Source organism: Myotis daubentonii, chromosome 1, assembly GCF_963259705.1.
Source record: "Myotis daubentonii chromosome 1, mMyoDau2.1, whole genome shotgun sequence".
Taxonomy (NCBI): domain Eukaryota; kingdom Metazoa; phylum Chordata; class Mammalia; order Chiroptera; family Vespertilionidae; genus Myotis; species Myotis daubentonii.
In genome coordinates this window covers 41,546,488-41,568,584 of record NC_081840.1, presented here as the reverse complement: position 1 = coordinate 41,568,584, position 22,097 = coordinate 41,546,488, and the positions used below count along the sequence as shown (strand labels likewise).

General features: G+C 52.9%; 2 protein-coding genes across 2 annotated transcripts; both read right to left on the bottom strand.

Moving 5' to 3' along the window:
- Positions 1–893: 893 nt before the first annotated feature.
- On the bottom strand, positions 894–3,531 carry LOC132235088 (histone lysine acetyltransferase CREBBP-like). Its single transcript, XM_059696888.1, has 2 exons — positions 3,369–3,531; positions 894–2,544 (listed from the first exon to the last, which is right to left on the bottom strand). The coding sequence occupies exon 2, from the start codon at positions 2,531–2,533 to the stop codon at positions 1,976–1,978; it is 558 nt and encodes a 185-aa protein (XP_059552871.1). The 5' UTR covers positions 2,534–2,544; positions 3,369–3,531; the 3' UTR covers positions 894–1,975.
- A 13,064-nt stretch (positions 3,532–16,595) lies between these two features.
- On the bottom strand, positions 16,596–20,503 carry LOC132235148 (histone lysine acetyltransferase CREBBP-like). The gene is made up of 2 exons (XM_059697054.1): positions 20,338–20,503; positions 16,596–19,217 (listed from the first exon to the last, which is right to left on the bottom strand). Exon 2 carries the CDS (start codon positions 19,204–19,206, stop codon positions 18,628–18,630), a length of 579 nt encoding a protein of 192 aa, XP_059553037.1. The 5' UTR covers positions 19,207–19,217; positions 20,338–20,503; the 3' UTR covers positions 16,596–18,627.
- Positions 20,504–22,097: the final 1,594 nt, after the last annotated feature.

Sequence of the window (22,097 nt, the reverse complement as noted above, 5' to 3'; positions counted from 1 at the left end):
GGATATAATGAACTTGTTTTCCCATTCAAAAGGCATGAGTCACCAGCAATGATGCCCCAGAAAAAAAATTTTTTAAAGCAAAAAGAGAGAGACCAGATATTTAAATCAACTGGTTTTTAACAAAAAATATGCTTTTTATTGTTTCTTTATATATATATTATTGATTTTTTACAGAGAGGAAGGGAGAGAGATAGAGAGCTAGAAACATCGATGAGAGAGAAACATCGATCAGCCGCCTCCTGCACATCTCCCACTGGGGATATGCCCTCAACCAAGGTACATGCCCCTGACCGGAATCGAACCCAGGACCCTTCAGTCCACAGGCCGATGCTCCATCCACTGAGCCAAACCGGTTTTGGCTTTATTGTTTCTTTAAACAGCAATCTACCCTTCTGTGGCTTAAAAGTAACAGTTCCGTCTAGGAATAAAAAGAGCCTAGTTGCTTGGATTTCAGTACAAAAGGTCCAAGAACATGGAACGAAAAATAGTGATTTTCTCACAGGCTACAAAACCTACATAAACTTTTCTAGGGTGTCTTCTGTGGTGTCACCGACCAGGGACAGCTCACTGGGCAATGCACTGCTGTGGGGGTATTGCATATTTGGGGTTCCCCAAGTGTCCCTGATCCACTGGGAGTCCTGGGTGGGGAGAACCAGTCTTGGGGGAGACGTGGTATGGTGAAGGCTGGGGCGTATCCGTGGTGATGGGCTGGAATGTGGAGGCTGCGACTGGGGTCAGGAGACTGGACAGGGGTCAGAGATCTCACCTGGCTACTGAGGGATGTGGCCATCTGCTGGCCAGGGAGGTGAGGCCTGTGGCTCTCTGAGAGCATGTGCTGCTGGGGCTCATGGTGCTTGTTAGGTCCGTGCTGACAGGGGACTGGCCAAGAGACATTGTGAGAGTGTAGAAATTTTATTTATTTTTAAAAATATATTTTATTGATTTTTTACAGAGAGGAAGGGAGAGGGATAGAGAGTTAAAAACATTGATCAGCTGCCTCCTGCACAACACCTACTGGGGATGTGCCCGCAACCAAGGTATATGCTGTTGACCAGAATCAAACCTGGGACCCTTCAGTGTGCAGGTTGACACTCTATCCAATGAGCCAAGCCGGTTAGGGCTAGAAATGGTCTTATTAATACACACCAACATATCCATTTCAGCAAGTAAGAGTAGGGAGGGTGGGATATTTATGTCTCTGTGTGGGTCGGATGGAGGTGCAGGCCGTTGCAGGAGGCTGGGTCTAGAGCTGCTTTTCTCAGCTGCTTAGCTGTCTCCTGTGACACCTGAAATGAGAGTAACAGGAAAATGGCAGAGAGGACAGGAACCTCAAGGGGGGACAATAGAAAGTACTGAGCGCAGGGGAGAAACTGAGGCAAGGGAAAGGTACAGAATATGCCTAACAGGGTTTGGCTGGCCTGGGACCCAATCGGCTGCTGGATCTGCTGCTGCTGCATGGCTGCGGGTGGCATCATGTCCCTGAGGCTGCTGGAACTGGGCGTGTCCTGCCAGACCTGCAGCCATGCCAGCGCTGCCTTCCTGCTGCTGCTGCTGCTCCGCGGCATCTCTCTGTGCTGTGGTTCATTCTCGCCACGCTGGGGTTGTGCCCCGGGTACATGATGTTCAAGGCCTGGCTCTGGGGGTTCAGGCCTCCCACTGTTGCTGCTGCGGAGGGACAGCAGGTCGGGCCCGCTGGCTTGCATGGCGTTCAGGTTCTGCAGGCTGGGCTGCAGGCTGGGCTGGAGCTGAAGGTTAGTGGGCTTCCCCGTGGACACTGGTGGGGCGAAGTTCTGGCCGAGCTGAAGAAGCTGGCTAGTGACATGCTTACAGGCCAGGGCTGGGACTGAGTCGGAGGCTGTGGTGTCTGGGGTGTGTTGGGCTGCTGTGGGGGTGTCCAGGGTGGTGCTCAAGGAGGGGATGGCAGACTGCTGAGGCACGTGACGGGAGTTCCTGGTGGCATCCGCTGGCGCATGAGCTACCCCTGCGGCAGGCGGTTCCCAATCCGCTGCTGGCGGAGCCGGAGCCGCTGCTCGCGGATCTTCCGCTTGATGATGAGGCAGAAGGGAACGGGGCATGGGTTTTCTTGGCAGTGTCTGGCATGGTAGCAGCAAAGGGCGATTAGCTGCTTGCACCTGGGGCAGCTTCCATTGGTTTTGCGCTGGCAGCGCTTGGTGTGCAGCACAACACGCTTCATCTTCAGGCAGGACTTCAGCCAGCAGTTGGCGTTGCGGCACTGGCAGGCGTGCACCAGGGACAGGATGCAGCCCTGGATGTTCTGGCGCAGGGACTCCAGGGGGTTCCTGAACCGGCGCTCCCCCTGGTTGCCGCCCTGATCGCCCTCCTCGGCCTCTTCATCCGGGCCCAGCCCCACCTTCACCATCTCGTGGGTGTGGCCCTTGGTGTTGTAGCAGTTGATGCAAAGGTCGTAGCCCTCGCACCCGGGGCAGTGCCAGCCTGTCTCCACCCGCTGCTTGCACTCAGTGCAGGTGAGGACACAGCGGTCCTGGCCCTGGCTGTGCATCTCCACCGGCATCGCTAGGGAACCTAGGAAAGAAGAGCAGAGAGGACAGACCTGTTCAGTCAAATACCTTCAAAACCACAGAAATGCATGCAAACCTCCCTTCTCAGGGGTCAAGACACCAGTTACGGTTTTGTTGGGCTATTGGCTGCATCGGAACCCGTGCCCCTAAGGAACAACACTGCTCCTTGAGGTCCCTGTGTGGCCAGAATGAACCACAAAGGAGTGGCTCCGGGGGAGAAGGCACTGGCTGCTCCACAGGCCGCCTATGGGCGTTGCCTCCGAAAGTCAGCGGCAGCGACACCGGCCTGCGAGTGAGACCCAGGAGGCAGAGGCACAACACGGAGGCAGGCGGCGCACCCAGCACAGGCCCGTCTTCCCCCCGAACACTGGGGTGTCGCTGCTGAGACCGGCTCCCACCGCCGGCAGAGCTGCGCCGCGAGCTGAGGGGATGCACTCAGGCTGAGACCAGACGTCCGCGATGCCACCAAACAGCCCATTCTCAGCATCCGGCAACTTTCACCTCCACGCGTCCACGCAGACCTGCAGCTCCCCAAACTCTGTCAGGTCTGGTCAAACCACCTCAGCGACACCCCCGCCCCGGGAGACTGTCCCGTAGATCCTTTGGCAACTGACCGTCCCTTCCGCTCAGACCACAGGCCCTTTGCTCAGACCAGTCACTGTCCGTCCCATCCTTGCCCAGGGTCCTCACCGGCCCAGAGAACTTCCCGCAGAAAAGCCCCTTTAGAGCCCTTTGAACCCTCTGCCTCCCCCGTCCCTGGGTGCTGGCACCACTTCGGGGTTCAACCCATCAATTTTCAGATGACTTAATAAATTCATAATTTCTTACCACTTTCGGCCTCGTGCTCTCCTCCTTCGCTCCTTCAGCGACCCTCATAAATCCCTAAAAGCATTAAAAAAAAAAAAGAACAGAAAAATTGAACAAAATTATGGCATAACTTCCTGGTTCCTCTTAGCTGCCTAAAGACAGAAATCCGGAAGCGCTCCGCCCCCTTCCCCGCCTCCGTTCCCTTCGCTGCCTCCGCCCCCTTTCTGCCTCCGCCCCCCCACACCACCCTCCCTCCCCCCCTCCTCCCCCCCCCCCTCCCCCGGCGCGGGGATCTCCAGAAAGACTTGTTTTCCTCCCAGATCCTTGGACAAGAGGTTTGGGTTGTTCTGGGGTTGGGACAACAGACAGAGACGTTTCCAGTGACGAGGAAGGAGACGGGGGCTCCCGCAGGGGCTGGCTTGCCCAGGTTCACCGCCCTAATAAGCGGTGGAGCAGTTACAGAGAATTCAGTTGGGTTGGACGAAAACAAAGCCGGACATGCGGATAAGTAGGGCATATGGACTAATTTGGTGAAGTAAAGTTGATTTCATGTCATTTGTTAAATGAATCCATCAGACTGCTGTAATACAATTGACTGTAGATTTGGAAAAACTCGGGTTTGTGTTTACATGCATGCACACATTCCAGTCATAATTCAGTAGGAAAGCCCTTTCTAAAAAATATTAAAACGAAAATAATCACATTTTCCAAAAGTTTAATGGTGCTTGTTGCGTTTACGTGGAAGCAGGCAATTAACTTTAATCCTGTTGGCATTCCAGTGCAGTTGCCAAGCAGTTCAGGCCTCTGGTACCTAGATGTGCTTAGATTTCTAGAGGAAAATAAGTAACATGGAAGGCAGCTCCTACAAGAAAAATCCAAATTGCCATTCAATTATAATATTAGAAAAACAGAAATGATCTCACTAAAATAAGGCATAAAAATCAGATCTCGTCAATTCTGTTTCCACTCTCTTTGCCTACTTGTCACTCATTCAGCATTTCTATAAAATAACTCCCTTTCCTCTACCTTTTAGCAGGAGTCTTCTAGGTTGTGCTGTACTAACGAGCAAACCCCAAATCACGGAGGCTTCTAGCTTGATCATTGTTGAAGCTAAGTAATGGGTATAGCAATTTTGATATATTATTGTCTCTGCTTTTATATAGGGTGTTTGTTTTTTGTTTTTTGTAATAAACAGTTTTTAAACCTCCATGGCTTAAAGCAATGGAATTCTGTTTCTTGCTCACATTAATAAGGTCTCTACTCCTCTACTGCACTCCGTCCTCAGTGAGAGACGCAGGCCAGCAAGCTGTCACCATCAGGAGTGTTGCTGGTTATGAAAGGCGCACCGCCCGCCTCTCCCGGCGGTGCGGGGGGAGGAGTCTGACCGCCTGGCTCTGAAATCCCTCCGCGCCCGCCGTAGGGCCTGGCCTCCCCGGAGCGGTCGAGTCTCCGGACCGGCTGCGCGGTGGCCGGCGGCGGGCCGAGGGGTGGGGGCCTGGCGGCGTCCGACCACGGGGGAGGTCATGGGGGCGGAAGGCCTCACCGCCTCACTCTTTCCTGGCATCCGATAACCGCCGCTGCCCGCCCTCCAGGATGTATCCCAGGTAACTCACCCTTTCTCGACATAACTGAGCCTTCCTCGCGGATGCCCGGTACCCTAAGGCCCCCAGGGTGGCCAATAGATCTTGGGTCCCCCGCTCACAGTCCTTGGCTGTGTCTGCAGCAATCAAGATGTCATCTACGTACTGGAGGAGGGTGAGGTTGGGGTGTTCCCTTCTGTACTCACCCAGGTCCTCGTGCAGCGCCTCGTCGAAGATGGTGGGCGAGTTTTTGAACCCCTGGGGTAGGCGTGTCCAAGTCAGCTGTCCACTGAAGCCCTCCTCTGGGTCATGCCACTCAAAGGCGAACAGGGACTGACTTTGAGGTGCTAGGGGTAGACTGAAGAAGGCATCTTTCAGATCTAATACCGTGTACCAGACTTTAGAGGGTGCCAAGGAGCTCAAGAGAGTGTACGGGTTTGGGACTGTTGGGTGTATGTCCATAACTCTTTTATTTACTTCTCGGAGGTCCTGTACTGGCCTGTAGTCGTTTGTCTGGGGCTTTTTAACCGGCAGTAGGGGAGTGTTCCATGCAGACTGGCAGGGAACTAACACCCCCAAGCTCTTCAGTCTCCTGATATGAGGCTGAATCCCCTTCCGTGCCTCCTGAGGCATAGGGTACTGCTTGATTCTTACCGGACCTTCTCCTGGTTTTAGTTCTACTAGGACTGGGGCCCTGTGGGCGGCCAGCCCCACCCCTCCTGTCTCTGCCCATGCTGTTGGGAATTCTTGTAGCCATTTGTCCATACTGCCCTCCACCAGGGAAGTCTTCTGGTAGAGGCGATATTCATCCTCTAGCCTCATGGTCAGGACCTGAATGGGGCGGCCCTCCTCATCGGTGACCTGAGGCCCCCCTTGTCTGAAAGTTATTTGAGCTCCAATTTTGGTCAGTAGGTCCCGTCCTAATAGTGGGTAGGGGCATTCCGGTATTACCATGAAAGAGTGGGATACCTGGCCTGTTCCTAAATCTACTGTCCTTCGGGTAGTCCATGAATACTGGCTCATACCAGTTGCTCCTTGCACCCAGGACTTTTTATTCGCCAGTTTTCCTTGCGGGGTACGGAGGACCGAATGTTGTGCCCCGGTGTCAACAAGGAAGTTAACAGGAGTCCCCTCCACTCTGAGAGTTATCCTGGGCTCGGGGAGGGGGTCCGAACCCTGACTCCCCTAATCACTCAGTTCACCCAGCTCTAAGACCTTGACTCGGTCAGTCCTGTCTCCCTTCTCACCGGCCTTCTTCGGACACTCTCGAGCCCAGTGCCCTATGTCCATGCAAAACTTACATTGATTCTTCCGTAGCCCCCGCCTCCCCTCTTGGGTGGTCTGCTTACCTCTTCCTTTATTGCTTGCAAGCTGTCGGAAGCGACGGTCTCGCTCCTTGGGGAAGTCCATGGTCGTAGCCAGCAGGACCCTAGCCAGGTCCCGAGCTTGCCTACTGCTAGAGGCAGCCACGACGCGAGCTTGCCTGTCTTCTGGAGACTCTCGGTTATTGTACACCTTCTCTGCCACTGCCAGTAAATCCTGTAAACTCTTCTCTCCCAACCTATCTACTTTTTGTAGTTTCCTTTTAATATCCGCGGCCGACTGGTTTACAAAGCTTATGATCACAGCTGCCTTGTTTTCAGGAGCTTCTGGATTCATGGGGGTGTAGGTACGGTAAGCCTCCATGATCCGTTCTAAAAAGGCAGCTGGAGACTCATCCCTTTCCTGCTGAACATTCCCCACCTTGGCCAAATTAGTTGGCTTTCTAGCAGCCATTCTGAGACCTCTCATTAGGGTCTGACGATAGACCGAAAGCCTCTCCTTACCTTCTGCCGTGTTGAAATCCCATTCAGGCCTAGTTAAGGGAAAAGAGACATCTATCTGGACCTGGTTGGCAGTTGGGTTTCCATCCACGCCTGGAACCACTTTCCGGGCCTCATTGAGGATCCTTTCTCTCTCTTCCGTCGTGAACAGAACCTGTAAAAGCTGCTGACAGTCGTCCCATGTGGGCTGATGGGTGAAAAGAACAGAATCTAGCAAGTCAATAAGTCCCCCTGGTTTCTCAGAAAACTTGGGGTTTTGTGCCTTCCAGTTATAGAGATCGGATGTTGAAAAAGGCCAATAATGATACGGTTGGTTGCCATCCGCATCCGGGGGTCCAGCGGCCCGTAAGGGCAGGGTCTTGATAGTGGAGTCAGGTGCTGCAGCAGACAGTTCCCGCTGAGCCCTTTGCCGGGTGAGAGGCGGGCCTCCTACCGAGGCCACTCCCGGAACCCCGCCCCCAGCCACTCCCAGAACTCCGCCCCCAGCCACTCCCAGAACTCCGCCCCCAGCCACTCCCGGCGTGGAAGGATCGTCCCTCCATGGGCTATATGGGGGAGGAAAGATTAGTTCTTCTTCAGTCCCCCCCTGCAGGATAGGGAGGGGAGGGGCCGAAGGCTGGGTGAGAGTCTTCCTTTTCTCCTCCTTTTCCGTTCTCTGCAAAGCAAGAATGGGCTTCGGCCCGGGAGGACGTGGAGGTAGGAAGGGCCTGAGCCAAGATGGCGGGTCTTCCACGAGGTCCTGCCAAGTAACAATGTAAGAAAGCTGACCAGGACGTCCCCCCCTAAGTCGGGAGACGACATCCCTGACTCGGCGGATGGTGGGGAGGTCAAAAGTCCCCTCCGGCGGCCACCCAACGTCCAAAGTTGGCCACTCCCTGGAACAAAAAGTCTGCCACCGGTCTTTCCGAACCTCTGCACTGAGGTCCCTGGCTCTTTCCCTTACCTCTCTGAAATGATCGACCATAATGCTTAAAGGGGTAGTGTGAGTCTGTCCCATAATGTCCGTCCAGTGAGTCCACAAAATAAAACCAAAAAGACACAAACACAAACAACAAACGGGCCCGAAAATACAGTCTTCCAACGCCATGGAAGCAGAACCAAAACAGGCTTCCAATTCCATGGAAGCCAAACCCGAACGCTAGACAATGGCCTTATACCAAACTAGCTAGCAGGAGCGACCTGCTTTCCGCGAGGGGCATATCCATCCCTCTGAGGGGCATATCCATCCCTCCTGGGGGGGCGGAACGTCTTCCAACTCCCCCCCGCCTGTGGTCTTTTGGGGTGCGTCCACCTAGACCCTCTCAGGCAATTACAGATTCCAGAAATGAGCTCACACTGAACAAAACACACAACAAACAAAACAAACAACACACCTACCCCTGCCGCGGTCAGTCAGACTCTCCGGATTGCGGGTCCCTCGATGGTCCTGGGAACCCCGGGCGAGCCCCCAAAATGTTGTGCCCAGATTTCAAAGTTCCCAAGACCCCCAGGGAGCCAGTCAGTCCGATGCAAAAGCAAAGAGTCCTTTATTATGCAAGCCGGCCTGCGCTCCCCGTTCACCAGACCCACCGACACAGCGGAAAGTCCAGCGGCCGAGAGAGAGAGGCCTGATGGGACAGGGGGTTTTAAAGGGGGGTGGAGTGAGGGCAGGAGAGGGCACTGTGGGCCCGGCTGATTGGCCAGGCGCGAGTCGGTACAGGATGTGGTCATAGTGATGGCGTGCACTTCCCTTGATCACCATTGGTTAATTCAGAGAAATCCTGGGTGTGGCTAGCAGCGGCTTCTTCCCGTGAGGAAGCACGTGGCCCCATCCCAAAATGGAGGACCCAAGGCAAGATGGAGGGTGCACATGGTCCTGTCCCAAGATGGAGACCCCAAGGCAAGATGGAGGGCGCAGTCCTTGTCTGGCTCCTGCTGCTGCCGCTCGAACTCGCCACAAGGCAGGATGGCCCCCCACATGGGGCCCGGCGGTCGGCCCACGCAGGCCCCGGTCCCCCCCGACTGGGCCCCGAGGGCCGCATGGACCCTCGGCCTCAGCGCGGGCAAGCGGGGAGCCGACCACGGGGGAAGGGAGGAAAGAGTGAGGCGGTGAGGCCTTCCGCCCCCATGACCTCCCCCGTGGTCGGACGCCGCCAGGCCCCCACCCCTCGGCCCGCCGCCGGCCACCGCGCAGCCGGTCCGGAGACTCGACCGCTCCGGGGAGGCCAGGCCCTACGGCGGGCGCGGAGGGATTTCAGAGCCAGGCGGTCAGACTCCTCCCCCCGCACCGCCCGGAGAGGCGGGCGGTGCGCCTTTCAGTTACACGCGGAGTGAAGGACCATGCAGGAGCCATGTGCTGGTCCTTAAGGCTTTGTGAGGAAGGGAGCTATCATGGTGTTCTCCTTTCACTGGCAAAGGAAGGCTCATGGCCACACTTAACTTCAGGGGCTGGGAACTATGATCCCACTGTGCGCTCAGGAGAAGTAAAACTGGATCTAGTTGGTGAACAGCACTAATACTTGTCACAGTCCTGAAGAGATGTGAATCTGGGAATTGAAGGCAAAAAGGTGCTTTTAATTTTTCCTAATACATCTCACGCCAAAAAACAAAAACACTCAGCTTTCTCATTTGGGAAAAAACAGTCACATTATAGCTAGATGGGGAGTCCCACAGAATCAGGAACAGCTTATGTCTCTACGTTTCCAATGCAGAGCGTCCTGTCCTGTCTTTATCAGGTGCTAACATAAGATTTGCTGAACTAAAGGAAACTGAGGCAAACAGCATGCATTACCCGGCATCCCTTAGAGCACCCATTTCTCATGTTGCTTCTGACTTTACCAAACTCTGTCTCATGACATCCCGGGCAGAGCAGGGAGGGCCTGTTGTTTTTCTAGTTCACTGGGTTATGGAGGCTGTTCTGCCTGGCCAGGATTTCTCAGGTGAGAGCCTTGAGCTTGAACTCACCTATGTCGGGGGCTCCAGGAGGGAGCCTCAGGATCATCCTCCCCCAATACTGCATCTTCCAGCTGAGGAAACTGAACCCCAAAGAAAGTAACCACTTCTATTTAGGACTCTATGGCTCCCAAGACCCTTGGTCTTAACATTCTCCATGCTTATGTCTGAATTGACTTCGCAACCTGGGTATCCTGGGCCCAGTCATGTGCTTTCTCTGTCTCTGTCTTTACTGTGTTAGCCATGCTGTGAGTTGCCATGTGTTCAGGCAAACGGGAGAGAGAGAGAGAGAGAGAGAGAGAGAGAGAGAGAGAGAGAGAGAGCTAATTAAATAGTGCTGGCAATTCTGCCTGCTATTCCCCTAAATGAAGGAAGGAGAATCTGCTGCTCCCAGTTGGTCTTGCTCTCCGGCCCCTCCTGTGTGTGATAATTAGCGAGGCTTTGTGTAGTTCTAGCACAGCCCCTAGATACAGGCCAACTCTTCACCTGGGGCTCTACTGAACAGACACTACATATTCTGTCCCCAAACTCGAGGAAAAGCTGGTGCATCGAATGCAATGAAAACTGGAATCATGGTCTCCAACGTGGCAACTTCTGAAAGGATTTCTGAGGGTAATTGGGACTCTTCTCACTGTCTTAGGACCTAAGCTGGGGTGTGATGTGCCTATGCCCTAATCGTGGCCCACACGGGAGACAGGCTGACAAGAAGGGACACACTCAGAGCAGGGCCAGGTGTGAAGTCACCCTGTGGTGGGCTCTTACTGGAGAGTCTTATGGGCAAGAGAGTGTGGAGAGAATGAAAACATCACTGAACTATAAAATCATTAAAATATTGAAGAATTTAATGACTCAGCAAAGATGGAAAACGTTAAAACACAGAGCTCAGGAATTAGAAATGCGTTTTGCACACCACGTTCACCATCTGAAAATGGGGGAGAAATACATTTAGGGTAGGATTGCCACACTTGCGCAAGCGGGTGGGTGAGAAAAGTGTTCCTGAGCACCCAATGAGACCAAAGCTCTCAGGTGCTCCCATTGCCTTTCTGTCACCATTTGAGGCTGCTGCCAATTCACCACTCCAGGGACTGCCAACTGTGCAAGATGCAGAAACATTTTGCTGAGACAGATCCCCTCACCGGGAAGAGGCCAGGAAGAGACGGGCTTGGTGGAAGCATCAGGAGGAAAGGCAGCTGGAGAAATGTGTAGGCAGCAACACCAGGGAAGCAACCTGCCAGAGAGCTCATTAGTCTCCTACCCATGCATGGCGCTTTCTTCGTACCGTCCTTAGTTACGCACTGTATTCACTTGCTGGGGCTGCCAAAACCAAGTATCAGAGACCGGGGGCTTACCCAACAGACACGTTTCCTCACGTTTCTGGAGGTTGGAAGTCCCAGATCAGGTGTTGGCAGGGTGGTTTCTTCTGAGGCTTCTCTCCTCGGCTATAGACGGCTTCCTCCTTTCTGTGTCTTCACGCGTCTTTCCTCTGGGCCGGCTGTGCCCACATCTCATCTTCTTCAAAGGACACCCTCTTTTTGGTGCAGGACAGACGCTCAGGAGCTCCTGTTAAACTTAATCACCGCGTTGAAGGCATATCTCCAAGTCAGTCACCTGCTAACGTACTGGGAGTTAGGACTTCAGCATATAAATTTGGGCGGCGGGGGAGACACACTTTAGCCCATCACAGTCACTAGATGATTATAATACATCAAAAAGGGAGGCTGAGAGGTTTCTTTCCTTCACAGAGATGATGAAAAGGTCATGGTGTATGGGGTGGCTTCTGCCTTTTAAGCTGTTTGATTGCCTGAAACTCCAACAAGGACTCCTGTTGCCAAACTGCTGGGACAGTGAGGGGGCAAAAGCCAGGGCTGTTGGCCGTGGACCAGGCATGTGATCCTCAGCCCAGCCTCAGTTTCCTTATCTGTGAACCACAGGAATTAGGTCCAGACTGGATGTAATGATTGGCACTCCAACTTGCTTCTGTGAGCTTTCTCGTGTGGCAGAAACAAGACAGCTGACACCTCCATTCTGGTTCTGAATTCGGTCACCCAGCACGATGCACTGTGTGAGATGGGAGGACAGCAATGAAGGCAAGGCCACTTTTCTGTTGCCATTTCTGCTGTCTAAGTGAATCACATAAAAGGAAGGAGGAGGCTGGAGTTAGGGTGCTAGGGTCTCAAAATCAGGCTGAGGGTCTTTCAGTGCAGTCGCTGTGAGGGAATAGCAGCAGAGCAGTGCCCTGGGAACCCTTCCTTAAGACATGCTGCAAAATGTGAAAACGTGCCAAGCTGCACTGCTGTAATAACAATTCTAATGCCTGTCAATAAGGGCCTGGCTGGGTAAGCAGTGGCATATGCACACACACACACAGTGGAATCCTATATAAGAAAAGGGTAATATGCAAATTGACCTTAAGGGCTGTACAACCGGAACTAATGACCAGTCGCTGTGGTGTGAACTGACTATGAGGGGGCAGACACTCAACGCAGGAACTGCCCCCTGGTAGTCGGTGTGCTACCCAGGGGAAGCGCCACTCAGTCAGAAGCCGGCTCATGGCTGGCCAGTGCAGCTGCAGTGGTGGGAGCCTCTCCTGCCTCCGTGGCAGCACTAAGGATGTCCGATTAATGGCTTAGGCCCACTCACCACGGGGAGCGGGCCTAAGCCGTCAGTCGGACATCCCACAAGGGCTCCCAGGCTGCCAGAGGGATGTCTGACTGCCAGCTTAGGCCTGATCCCCCAAGGAGTGCTGCAGAGCTCTGGCCTAGCTTTCCACGGACAGCTCCCTGCCAAGGAGTGTGTCACTGGGGGAAGGGAAATATAGCTGAAAGCCCAGGGGATGGCCCTTCTCCTAGCTTCCTCTCCAGGACACACAGGGCTCCCTTTCTTTACTCTGGTCCTTTTAGCCTGTGTCTATCCCTGAGATCCAGAGTGAGTTTTGGATTTGAGTTTCTCCATCTACCAAATAGGAGTAATAGTGCAGCTGCCTCCTGGGAGGAAGTGGAAGCCAGTGAGTCAGCTCAGGTTAGGAGCTGGCACAGAGCTTGGCATGTGGATGCTGGGGGACAAGGCGAACACCCCGCAGCAGGGCCCTCACCCACAGGCCTGGGGTCGGCCTGGCTGTTCAGCTCTCAGAAGCACCTGGACAGGCTCAGGGTCTGCATGTTCCTGGACCAAGTTTACTCTCTCATCCCATTGATCCCTTTTCTTTGCTCCCAAATAGCCTCCTTGTTTTGGAGTTATACATTTACAAAGAAAGTGTGGCCTCCTCATGGCTTGCTCACAATGGGTGCCAGGCCCGTACCTCCCCCCATTTCCAAACTAAGCGGTCTGGCATCTGAGTGAGAAGTGAGGCATCTACCGTGTCCCTGTAAGAATAGACCTGCCTGGCTGTTTCTGCTTATCCCGATCTCTATCATAAAAAGCACATTCCCAGGAGAATTTTCACACATTCAGGGGTTTGGGTTCCTGAGGTGCTGAATTAATAAATAATAGCAAAAAAAAAAAAAGAGAGAGAGAGAGAGAAAAGGAGCAATGAGGGCAGCAGAGGTAGCAAAGAACAGCTGCACGAATGTGGCCATCAGTTCATCCAAGGCAAACCCTTGAAGAGGGATCAGGAGGGCACAGGCTTCCAATTGCTGATTTTATAGCCACTCAGACCCCAACTAAAATCTGAGTCACCAATCAGGGCTGTTAAACCAGGGGCTCCCCATCCTGCCTCCAGCAGCCTAGTGCCCTGCAGGGGAGAGGGCGGCCCCATGGCACCATCTCCTGGTGTGCAGAGAAGTTTCCAACCCAAGGCAACATTTTCTGAAAAAGATTATTATTGATTTCAGAGATGAACGGAGAGAAAGAAAGATATACAAACACAAATGATGAGAGAGAAGCACTGATCGGCTGCCTCCTGCACGCCCCCTACTGGGGATCGAGCCCACAACCCCAGTGTGTGCCCTTACCTGGAATCCAACCTGGGACCCTTCAGTCTGCAGGCTGATGCTCTATCCATTGAGTCAAACCAGCTAGGGCCAAAGCAACTGTAACAATCAACTACAGCTGCCCATTAAAAAAGGGAAACCAGTGGCCCAGTGAAAACATTCTCAACACCGGCCCCTCCCTCAGTAAACTTCTTGTCAGGACCAAGTGTGGGGCCCAACTTGTCTGTGGCTTGAGGATCCAGCTCTCACTTGTGGGAGCTCTGAGATGCAGGAGGTTTCATTCCTGGGCCCCCACAGCTTTGGGCATTAAGGTCCCAGCAAAGCATGGTGACCAGGGCAGTCATGGGATGGGGCTTCTATCAGTTGGTCAGTGTGGGCTGGTGGTGGGCTGGTGGTGGGAGGTGCCCATTCCTGTCTCTCAGGGGCTTAAGCTCCGCCCACTGCCCCCACATTAGGTGACCAGGGCTTCTTTGGGTCATACTGCTGGGTAGTGGGTCTCTGGTCCAGCTTCTCTTCTGGAACCTTAGACTCTTTTACCATCTACCGTCCCTGAGAATTCCCAGGCGCCACCCATCCACGTTCCCAAGTCTTTCCCTTCATCCTCTTCCCCCTCTCTAAATCCTCCCTCTCTTTATGGTGACATTCTCCTCCCCTATTCTGCTACCAGAGGACTCAGGCCACCTTTCCTCCCATCACAGTGGTCAGCGGCCTGACTAGCAGGTCTCTCTCTGAGTCTGTGGAGAACCCCGATGTGAGCATCACGGAGGCCCAGGCCCCTCCCTGAGGTGGGGGAGGAGGAAACATTTTCTACTCCTTCCTAGTGAGTCATCTCCCCAACCTCCACCACCCACCACAGAAATTAAATGGGGTGGGGGGGGAGTGCTTTTTTAGAGAGAGAAAGAGAGAGAACAGGATGTCAGCTTACAATAAAACAAAGACTCAAGCAAATTATAACTAATAAGATTCAGCAAGTTTGCCAGATACAAGATCAGCCTGCACAAATCAACAGCATCTCTCCCACCCACAACAGCTACTAGAAAATATTACTAAAAAGAAATCATTCACAGTAGCAGTAAGGATCACAAAATATCTGGGCATTAACACTAAAACTTCTATACAAATTTAAAAATTTAAGATGATCTGAATAAGTAGAGAATCTCCCGTGCTTTTGTACCGGATGACCTAATATAGAATGCCTTATCTTGGATGGCTTTATTAAGACCTAATTGAGTTAATGATTAACCTACAGAGGCAGTGCAATTCCATTAAAAATTCCAAATTGGATTTCTTTTTGAGGAACTCAGTACATCATTAAGGTAAAGTTATTTGCTTTTTCTTTGTGTGTTGCACTCAGTTTATTTAACAATATAAGATACTAGGGGCCCGGTGCACAAAATTCGTGCACTGGGTGTGTGTGTGGGGGGGGGGAGTGTCCCTCAGCCCAGCCTGCCCCCTCTCACATACTGGGAGCCCCATCACCCTCCAATCATAGGATCGGCCCCTTGCCCAGCCTGACGCCTGGGCCAGAGGCGTCAGGCCTGGGCAGGGGACCCTCATTTCCCCCCATCACTGGTTCTGCCCCCAGCCCAGGCCTGATGCCTCTGGCCCAGGCGTCAGGCCTGGGCAGGGGACCCCCAGACCCCTCCGATTGCTGGCTCTGCCCCTTGCCCAGGCCTGACGCCTCCGCCAGAGGTGTCAGGCTTGTACAGGGGACCCCCTTCTCCCCCCTATCACTGGCTCTGGCCCCCGCCCAGGCCTGATGCCTCGGCCAGAGGAGTTGACCCTCATCACTCTCCAATCACCAATCACCGGATCGGCCCCTTGAACAGGCCTGAGGCCTCTGGCAGAGGTGTCAGGCCTGGGCAGGGGACCCCCAGCTCCCCGCAGTTGCAGGCTCCACCCCTGCCCAGGCATAACGCCTCTGGCCTAGGCGTCTGGCCCGGGCAGCGGGGACCCACAGCTGCAGCGGCCCTGCGATCGTGGGCTCCGCTTTAGGCCCAGGCAAGGGACCCCTAGCTCCTGGGACTGCCAGCTTCGACCTTGCCCAGCTCCCATTGCTGGCTCCACCCCTACTTCCTGCTATCACTGGCCAGGGCGGAAAAGGCACCTGATTCTCCGATCATGGCTGGGGGGCAGGGCAAAGGCAGCCCCAGGGCCACCTTTGCCCTGCCCCCCAGCTCTTAGATCCCCCCTGGGTTTCTGATCACTGTCAGTGGCAGGGGGCTTCTTCCTGCTTTCCCTTTCGCCTCCCTGCATTGTGCCTACATATGCAAATTAACCGCCATCTTGTTGGCAGTTAACTGCCCATCTTAGTTGGCAGTTAACTGCCAATCTTAGTTGGCAGTTAATTTGCATATAGCCCTGATTAGCCAATGAAAAGGGTATCGCCGTACGCCAATTACCATTTTTCTCTTTTATTAGTGTAGATGAGTTAGTACTTTGCTTTAGTGATTGAATCTTCTTGTTTTCATATCTATGGTAATTATAGCACTGGCATGATTCACACTACACTTGCTTTTCCTTATTTCAAGTTTCACATAGAAGAAAGAATGCTCTTCTCTATTAACATTAGCATGGTCTAAGAGAGTGATCATCCCTATTTTTGTCTGAAATCAGTTTTATCAGAGAAACTAAGCAACATTTTCAACATCTTTGACAAGAGTTTGGCTTAAGCCAGAATGTATAGATGGATGTGGGGTGTGTGCGGGTGAGTGTGTGTGTGTGTGTGTACGCTGGAGCCAATTCCTATCATCCAGGGGCAATAATTTGAGAACTCCCCGAGTAAATAATAGAAAAATCTCCCCACAATGTCAGAAAGCCGTCAGGATACATTATAAGCTTGCATTATTTCAGGAATCAGTTTCTGAATATTATTTTTCTTCTCTTTTAAACATAACTGTTTCAAATCTTAAAAATATGGATATAATAAACTTTCTTTCCTATTAAGAAAGCATGAGTCACCAGCAATTACCCCCCACCCCCTCCTAGGAACAAAAAATTTTTAAGAAAGCAAAAAGAGAGACATTTAAATCAACTGGTTTCTAACAAAAACATATACTTTTTATTGTTTCTTTGAACAGCAATCTACCCTTCTGTGGCTTGGAAGTAGCAGTTCCATCTAGGAATAAAAAGATCCTAGATTCTTGAATTTCAGTACAAATGGTCAAAGAACATTGAACAAAAAAGTGATTTCTCACAATGCTACAAAACCAACACAAACTTTTCTAGGATGTCAATTGTGGTGTCACCGACCAGGGACAGCTCACTGGGCAATGCACTCCTGTGGGGGTGTCCAGCTGTGGTAGCATTGCATGTTTGGGGTTCCCCAAGTGTCCCCGATCTATGGAGCTGGCCAAGGTGACAGGGAGTCCTGTGTGGGGAGAACCAGTCTGGGGGAGAGGTGGTGTGGTGAAGGCTAGGGCATATCCGTGGTGATGGGCTGGAACATGGAGGCTGCGACTGGGGTCTGGAGACTGGACAGGGGTCAGAGATCTCACCTGGCTACTGAGGGATGTGGCCATCTGCTGGCCAGGGAGGAGAGGCCTGTGGCTCTCTGAGAGCCTGTGCTGCTGGGGCACATGGGGTTTGTTAGGTCCATGCTGACAGCAGACAGGTCAAAAGACGTTGTGAGAATTTAGAAAAATATTATTTTTTTAATTTTAAAAATACAGTGGGGCCTTGACTTACGAGTGTCCTGACTAACGAGTTTTTCAAGATATGAGCCCTCTCTCGGCCGATATTTTGCTTTGAGTTGTGAGCTAAAACTTGGGTTACAAGCCAGCTTCAGATACCCCATCGCTAGTTGGTGCAGCGAACGTCACAGTGAATGCCACAACATCAGCCCAGCATCACGTGTCTCACTCGTTCACTTTAAGATTTGACATACGAGTATTCTGAGTTACGAGCTCCGTCACGGAACAAATTAAACTTGTAAGTCAAGGCCCCACTGTATATCTTATTGATTTTTTTTACAGAGAGGAAGGGAGAGGGATAGAGTTAGAAACATCAATGAGAGAAAACGTTATCAGCTGCCTCCTGCACCTCCTACTGGAGATGTGCCTGCAACCAAGGTATATGCTGTTGACCAGAATTGAACCTGGGACCCAGAGTGTGCAGACTGACACTCTATCCACTGAGCCAAGCCGGTTAGGGCTAGAAATGGTATTATTAATACACACCAGCATATCCATTTCAGCAAGCAAGAGTAGGGAGGGCGGGATATTTATGTCTCTGTGTGGGTCGGATGGAGGTGCAGGCCGTTGCAGGAGGCTGGGTCTAGAGCTGCTTTTCTCAGCTGCTTAGTTGTCTCCTGTGACACCTGAAATGAGAGTAACAGGAAAATGGCAGAGAGGACAGGAGCCTCAAGCGAGGACAACAGAAAGTACTGAGCACATGGGAGAAACTGAGGCAAGGGAAAGGTACAGAATATGCCTAACAGGGTTTGGCTGGCCTGGGACCCAATTGGCTGCTGGATCTGCAGCTGCTGCATGGCTGTGGGTGGCATCATGTCCCTGAGGCTGCTGGAACTGGGCGTGTCCTGCCAGACCTGCAGCCATGCCAGCGCTGCCTTCCTGCTGCTGCTGCTGCTGTTGCTGCTCCGCGGCATCTCTCTGTGCTGTGGTTCATTCTTGCCACGCTGGGGTTGCGCCCCGGGTAGATGATGTTCAAGGCCTGGCTCTGGGGGTTCAGGCCTCCCACTGTTGCTGCTGCGGAGGGACAGCAGGTCGGGGCCCGCTGGCTTGCATGGCGTTCAGGTTCTGCAGGCTGGGCTGCAGGCTGGGCTGCAGCTGAAGGTTAGTGGGCTTCCCCGTGGACACTGGTGGAGCGAAGTTCTGGCCGAGCTGAAGAAGCCGGCTAGTGACATGCTTACAGGCCAGGGCTGGGACTGAGTCGGAGGCTGTGGTGTCTGGGGTGTGTTGGGCTGCTGTGGGGGTGTCCAGGGTGGTGCTCAAGGAGGGGATGGCAGACTGCTGAGGCACGTGACGGGAGTTCATGGTGGCATCGGCTGGCGCATGAGCTAACCTTGCAGGAGGCGGTTCCCAATCCGCTGCTGGCGGAGCCGGAGCCGCTCTCGGAGGAGTCGGAGCCGCTGCTCGCGGATCTTCTGTTTGATGTTGAGGCACAAGGGAACGGGGCATGGGTTTTCTTGGCATTCTTTGGCATGGTAGCAGCAAAGGGCGATTAGCTGCTTGCACACTGGGCAGCCTCCAATGGCTTTGCGCTGGCAGCGCGTGGTGTGCAGCACAACACGCTTCAGCTTCTGACAGTCGTTCCGAGAGCAGTTGGCATCGCCGCAATGGCGGGCGTGCCTCAGGGTCTGGATGCTGCGCAGGATGCTCAGGCGCCGAGCCTCCCGGATGCTCCTGAACTGCATCTCCCCCTGGTTGCCGCCCTGATCGCCCTCCTCGGCCTCTTCATCCGGGCCCAGCCCCACCTTCACCATCTCGTGGGTGTGGCCCTTGGTGTTGTAGCAGTTGATGCAAAGGTCGTAGTCCTCGCACCCGGGGCAGTGCCAGCCTGTCTCCACCCGCTGCTTGCACTCAGTGCAGGTGAGGACACAGCGGTCCTGGCTCTGGCTGTTCATCGGCAACAGCATGGCTAGGGAACCTAGGAAAGAAGAGCAGAGAGGACAGACCTGTTCAGTCAAATACCTTCAAAACCACAGAAATACATGCAAACCTCCCTTCTCAGGGGTCAAGACACCAGTTACGGTTTTGTTGGGCTATTGGCTGCATCGGAACCCGTGCCCCTAAGGAACAACACTGCTCCTTGAGGTCCCTGTGTGGCCAGAATGAACCACAAAGGAGTGGCTCCGGGGGAGAAGGCACTGGCTGCTCCACAGGCCGCCTATGGGCGTTGCCTCCGAAAGTCAGCGGCAGCGACACCGGCCTGCGAGTGAGACCCAGGAGGCAGAGGCACAACACGGAGGCAGGCGGCGCACCCAGCACAGGCCCGTCTTCCCCCCGAACACTGGGGTGTCGCTGCTGAGACCGGCTCCCACCGCCGGCAGAGCTGCGCCGCGAGCTGAGGGGATGCACTCAGGCTGAGACCAGACGTCCGCGATGCCACCAAACAGCCCATTCTCAGCATCCGGCAACTTTCACCTCCACGCGTCCACGCAGACCTGCAGCTCCCCAAACTCTGTCAGGTCTGGTCAAACCACCTCAGCGACACCCCCGCCCCGGGAAACTGTCCCGTAGATCCTTTGGCAACTGACCGTCCCTTCCGCTCAGACCACAGGCCCTTTGCTCAGACCAGTCACTGTCCGTCCCATCCTTGCCCAGGGTCCTCACCGGCCCAGAGAACTTCCCGCAGAAAAGCCCCTTTAGAGCCCTTTGAACCCTCTGCCTCCCCCGTCCCTGGGTGCTGGCACCATTTGGGGCCTGAGCCCATCTGCTTTCCAGATGAGGATGATCTAATAAATGTATAATTCGTTACCACTTTTGGCCTCGTGCACGTGAGGTCTGATCAAATAATCAAATAGATACCCCTCCCCTGGGAAACTGGCCCTCAGACCACTTTGCAGCCGACATTCCCTTCCGCTCAGACCACATTCCCTTTCCTCAGACCAGTCACCGCCCCGCCGGACCCGCCCGGAGAATCCCCGCCGAGGAAAAGCCCCCTCGAGTCCTTAAAAACTCTGACCCCCCGATCTCTGGGTGCGGCACCATGTAGGGGCTCAGCCCATCTACTTTCTAGATGACCTCATACATTTTTAATTCTTTACCTGTCAGCCTCGTGCAGGTCCTCCTTCGCTCCTTCAGCGACCCTCACAAACTCCTGAGAGGTGTAAGAAGAAAGCTATCGACAACTTCCGGTTTTCTTCAGACAGAAATCCGGAAGCGGTCCGTTCCCTTTCCGCCTCCGTTCCGTTCCGTTCCTGCCTCTGTTCCCTTCCGGCCTCCGTCCGCTTCGCTGCCTCCGCCCCCTCCTGTCTCCGCCCCTTCCCCGCGCCGCCCCCCACCCCCCGCCTGCGCAGGGATCTCCAGAAAGCCATTTGCTCCTCCCAGATCCTTGGACAACAGATTTGGGTTGTTATCCGGTTGGGACCAAAGACAGAGACGTTTCCAGTGACGAGGAAGGAGATGGAGGCTCGTGCAGGGGCTGTTATGGCCCCACCCCATAACAAAGAAACAGAATTTCCGGAGGACGAGGCCCAGGAATCAGGATTTTAAGAAGATTCCCAGGAGATTCTAATGTGCAGCCAAGGTTGAGAACCACTGGCTCAGGGCATTCACATCCACATAGTGGGGCGTTCACCACATTTTGAAAGTTACCAGTACTGGGGTCTTTACACAGCAAACATTTCACACTTTAATCATTTCACACAGTAATTATTTCCACACATTACAGGGGTTTTCTTATGACCATAACGTTATTATAACACTGCTGTAATACAATCGACTGTAGATTTGGAAAACTCGGGTTTGTGTTTACATGTATGCACACATTCCAGACATAATTCAGTAGGAAAGCCCTTTCTAAAGCATATTGAAACGAAAATAATCACATTTTCCAAAAGTTTAATGGTGCTTGTTAGCGTTTACGTGGAAGCAGGCAATTAAGTTTAGTCCTGTTGCATTTCCAAGCAGTTTGAGCTGCTGGTTTCTAGATGTGCTTAGATTTCTAGAGGAAAATAAGTAACATGGAAGGCAGCTCCTACAAGAAAAATTCAAATTGCCGCTCAATTATAATATTAGAAAATCAGAAATGATCTCACTAAAAAATAAGGCATAACAATCAGATCTCATCAATTCTATTTCCACTCTCTTTGCCAACTTGTCACTCACTGGATATTACTGCAAAATAACACCCTTTCCTCTTGTTTTTAGCAAGAGTCGTCTAGGTCAGTGGTCGGCAAACCGCGGCTCGCAAGTCACATGCGGCTCTTTGGCCCCTTGAGAGTGGCTCTTCCACAAAATACCACGTGCTGGCGCACAAGGACAGTGCGATTGAAACTTCTGTGGGATAAGCAGCACAGGGAAGGCGCGGGCGATTCATGCACGAGTTGAGTGAGCCAGTCAGCCAGCAGTCTCATGTGCAGTGGTTGGTCCTAGTCCTAGTCCTGTCTGCAAATCGCGAGCGGGTCACAAAAGTACCTACTCGACACATAAAGTTACCTGTATTTTTCCAACCAACGGCAAATCCTACAGGTATTTTTGTCATCGATTTAAGAATTGTAATTCTTTTGTGTTGGTGGCTTTATTATTATAAAATGAAACATTTTTCAGGTGCCCTGTTTGAAATGGCTACAAAGAAGAAGCAAAGAAAAACGGAACACGAAAACCGTGAATTTATACTTGAATTTGAAGTTGAATGTACCTACCTATATAGTTTAAGTTTAAAAAATTTGGCTCTCAAAAGAAATTTCAATCGTTGTACTGTTGATATTTGGCTCTGTTGACTGATGAGTTTGCCGACCACTGGACTAGGTGTTGCTGTATTAACAAGCAAACCCCAAATTATGGAGGCTTATAGCTTGATCAT

Excerpts from the sequence above, each read along its gene's own strand:
- LOC132235088 (XM_059696888.1), bottom strand. The coding sequence starts at position 2,533 with ATGCCGGTGGAGATGCACAGCCAGGGCCAGGACCGCTGTGTCCTCACC.
- LOC132235148 (XM_059697054.1), bottom strand. The coding sequence starts at position 19,206 with ATGCTGTTGCCGATGAACAGCCAGAGCCAGGACCGCTGTGTCCTCACC.